General features: G+C 41.2%; 1 protein-coding gene across 1 annotated transcript in view; it reads left to right on the forward strand.

Annotated features, from left to right (window-relative positions):
* ZZEF1 (zinc finger, ZZ-type with EF-hand domain 1) overlaps positions 1-3,073 on the forward strand; it is a 159,662-nt gene that overhangs the window by 118,173 nt on the left and 38,416 nt on the right. Inside the window, exon 40 of the mRNA XM_011947504.1 lies at positions 441-580. Within this exon, the coding sequence (XP_011802894.1) occupies positions 441-580 (140 nt within the window). The remainder of the gene's footprint in view (positions 1-440; positions 581-3,073) is intronic.

Consider the following 3,073-nt stretch of genomic DNA (forward strand, 5'->3'; position numbering starts at 1 on the left):
TGGTCGGGCGCGGTGGCTCAAGCCTGTAATCCCAGCACTTTGGGAGGCCGAGACGGGTGGATCACAAGGTCAGGAGATCGAGACCGTCCTGGCTAATACGGTGAAACCCCGTCTCTACTAAAGAATACAAAAAACTAGCCGGGCAACAAACCTGGGAGGCGGAGCTTGCAGTGAGCTGAGATCCGGCCACCGCACTCCAGCCTGGGCGACAGAGCCAGACTCCTTCTAAAAAAATAAATAAATAAATAAATAAATAAATAAAATAAGAGCCAGACTCCTTCTAAAATAAATAAATAAATAAATAAATTTCATTCATTCATTCATTCATTCATTCATTCCAGCTTTGTTCTGTAGCAGCGTAGGGGATAGTGCAGTGGTTTACTTGCCTCTTCATGCATTAGAGACCCAGGCAAATTCTGAAAGTTTGTTTTACTGCTTAGATGCCCAAGATTCCGAAGCGTCATCTCAGAAGCCCAGAGAGGAAAAAGCAGTTACTCCAAGCCCTGAGCAAGTGTTTGCTGAGTGTTCCCAGAAGAGGATTTTGGGATTACTAGCAGCCATGTTACCTCCCTTAAAGTCGGTAAGGGCAATTTATTTTTGAAAGAGGGGGTGATGGTATGCATAGAAAAAAGTTTTGGAAAGCCATATACTGAAACAAATCATGACAGTCATCTCTGTATCCTTAAGGGCAGGATTAGAAGTTATAATCATTTTCTTCTGACCTTTTTTGTATTTTGTAAATATATGTGTGTGTGTATTAAACAATATATTTATATATATAATGATTATAATGATTTTTTCTACCTTTTTATTTTGAAAAGTTTTAAGCTCATAGAAAACTTCAAAGAATAATGAATGAAGATCTTCACCTAGATTCACCAGTTGTTAATATTTTGCTTTATCTCTGTTTATATTTTTTCCTGAACTTTTGAAAATGAGTTGAAGCCATCATTGACACTTCATCCTCAATACTTCTCTCCTTAAAATACATTCTCCTGTATAACCACAGTGTCATTATTATGCTGAAAATTTTTAACATTGATAGAATAGTTTTATATATATAGCCTAAATGCAGATATTCCCAATTATCCCTAAAATGTGCTTTACAGATTGTTTGTTTTTTTATTTTTTAAATCAGGATCCACTTAAAAATTCCGTTGTATTTAGATGTCATGCTGACTTTGTCTTTAATCTGCTTCCCTTGCCTTTTTTTAAACTTTCAAAACATTGACATCTTAAAGACTCTGGACAGTTTAGATATGCCTTCATTATTCTTTTTCATAATTTTCTAGACTGTTCCTGTATATATATTTTTTCCATATGAACTTTAGTGTCATATTTATCATGTTAAAGAAAAGATCCTGTTAGCTTTTTCACTGAGCTGATAGTGAATTTATTTATTAATTTAGGAATAGTTGACAATCTTTACAGTGGTCTCCTGCTTTTTCTAGTAAACAGAGAGGAGTCAGACAAAGTTAGCAGGCTGCTGAAACAGGATTTTGCAAGCTGGCAGGGCTTTGGGGAAGGGAAGGTGCCCGCAGGACCCAAGGTTTGGTCCTCAGAGTTTTGAGTCCAAGGACTTTTTTTCTAGCAGTTTGCCTGGAGATGCTCAGACTCGGAGGAGTCAACTTTTACATGGGAGTTGAGGCTGGTTTGTAAGTCAGTCACAATTCACAGGGGTATGTGTCTGGCAGAAAATCAGTATGTGTTCCCTCTTGGTGTGGAAACCCCTCCAGAAGACCACACTGTGGCTCAGAAGGTTGTATGGTGCATGTGGAACTAGAATGAGGAGAACAGGGTATTTTGAAGACGTGTTTCTATTCACCTGAATGAATTAGCCACACCTGTATAGGTAGCTGGTAATTCACCTCTGAAATCAGCACCCTCAGGCTTGGACAGCGCAGTCGCTCTCCTGGTCTTTGCCTTCCCTCCCCAACCTTTGGAGGGTGAGCAGGCGCGTCAGCCCAAGCCTTTCTTCTCTCCTAATAGCCATGACTGATTTCTGCTAACTGTAGCTGCCTCTTTGTCGGTTAGAGCTGCACCTTTTCCATAGCTCACTGGGCAGCTGAGCAACCATCTCGGGGGGGCCCTGCTGCAATTGGCTCTTAGCCTTTTTATGTTGATTTGACCAATTTCACGTAAGAGTGAACTTTTCCTGACTGGGTCTCATCTTTTTTTTTTTTTTTTTTGAAACGGAGTCTCGCTCTGTCGTCCAGGCTGAGGTGCAGTGGCGTGATCTCAGCTCACTGCAAACTCCGCCTCTCGGGTTCACGCCATTCTCCTGCCTCAGCCTCCCGAGTAGGTGGGACTACAGGTGCCCGCCACCGTGCCTGGCTGATTTTCTGTATTCTTAGTAGAGATGGGGTTTCACCGTGTTAGCCAGGGTGGTCTCTATCTCCTGACCTTGTGATCCACCCACCTCGGCCTCCCAAAGTGCTGGGATTACAGGCATGAGCCGCCGCGCCCGGCCGGCAGCCAGCTTACTTGTAATGCGATGACCTGGTTAACTACTCTATGCCAGCCAACTGTCCCCATCCCAGTCCTCCTCCAATGCACATTTTTCCCTGCCCCTTCCTGAGTTATTTTCTCCTTCTTTTTGTAATCATTCGTGAAGTCTGTATCGTATTTCTTATAGAAACGTGCTTATAGTTATCTTTTTACCCACTTTTTTCAGCCTGTATTTCTCTCTTATTTAACAGTGTAACCTTTTTACCTTCTCTTCCAAACAAAATGAGACCCTTTATTCCTTGACAAGTTGAGATGCTTTTCTATTTCCCTCATCATATCCCAAGTGTGCAAATTATCTATAATTTTAGCTCTGGATCCTTTGGTTGGTTGGCTGCTTTGGAGTTTTGTGTTGTATCTTTTGAATTTTGCCTCTCTCAAACTACTTTTAGAATTTTAGACCATATGGTAATTAATTATTGATAGTTACAGTGTTGGCTGCACATTATTTATTAGTTACTATTTCTTCCTTCTGAATTATTATTATTATTATTATTTTTTGAGACGGAGTCTCGCTCTGCCGCCCAGGCTGGAGTGCTGTGGCCAGATCTCAGCTCACTGCAAACTC

Source organism: Colobus angolensis, unplaced genomic scaffold (assembly GCF_000951035.1).
Source record: "Colobus angolensis palliatus isolate OR3802 unplaced genomic scaffold, Cang.pa_1.0 Scaffold267, whole genome shotgun sequence".
In the NCBI taxonomy this organism is placed as follows: Eukaryota; Metazoa; Chordata; class Mammalia; order Primates; family Cercopithecidae; genus Colobus; species Colobus angolensis.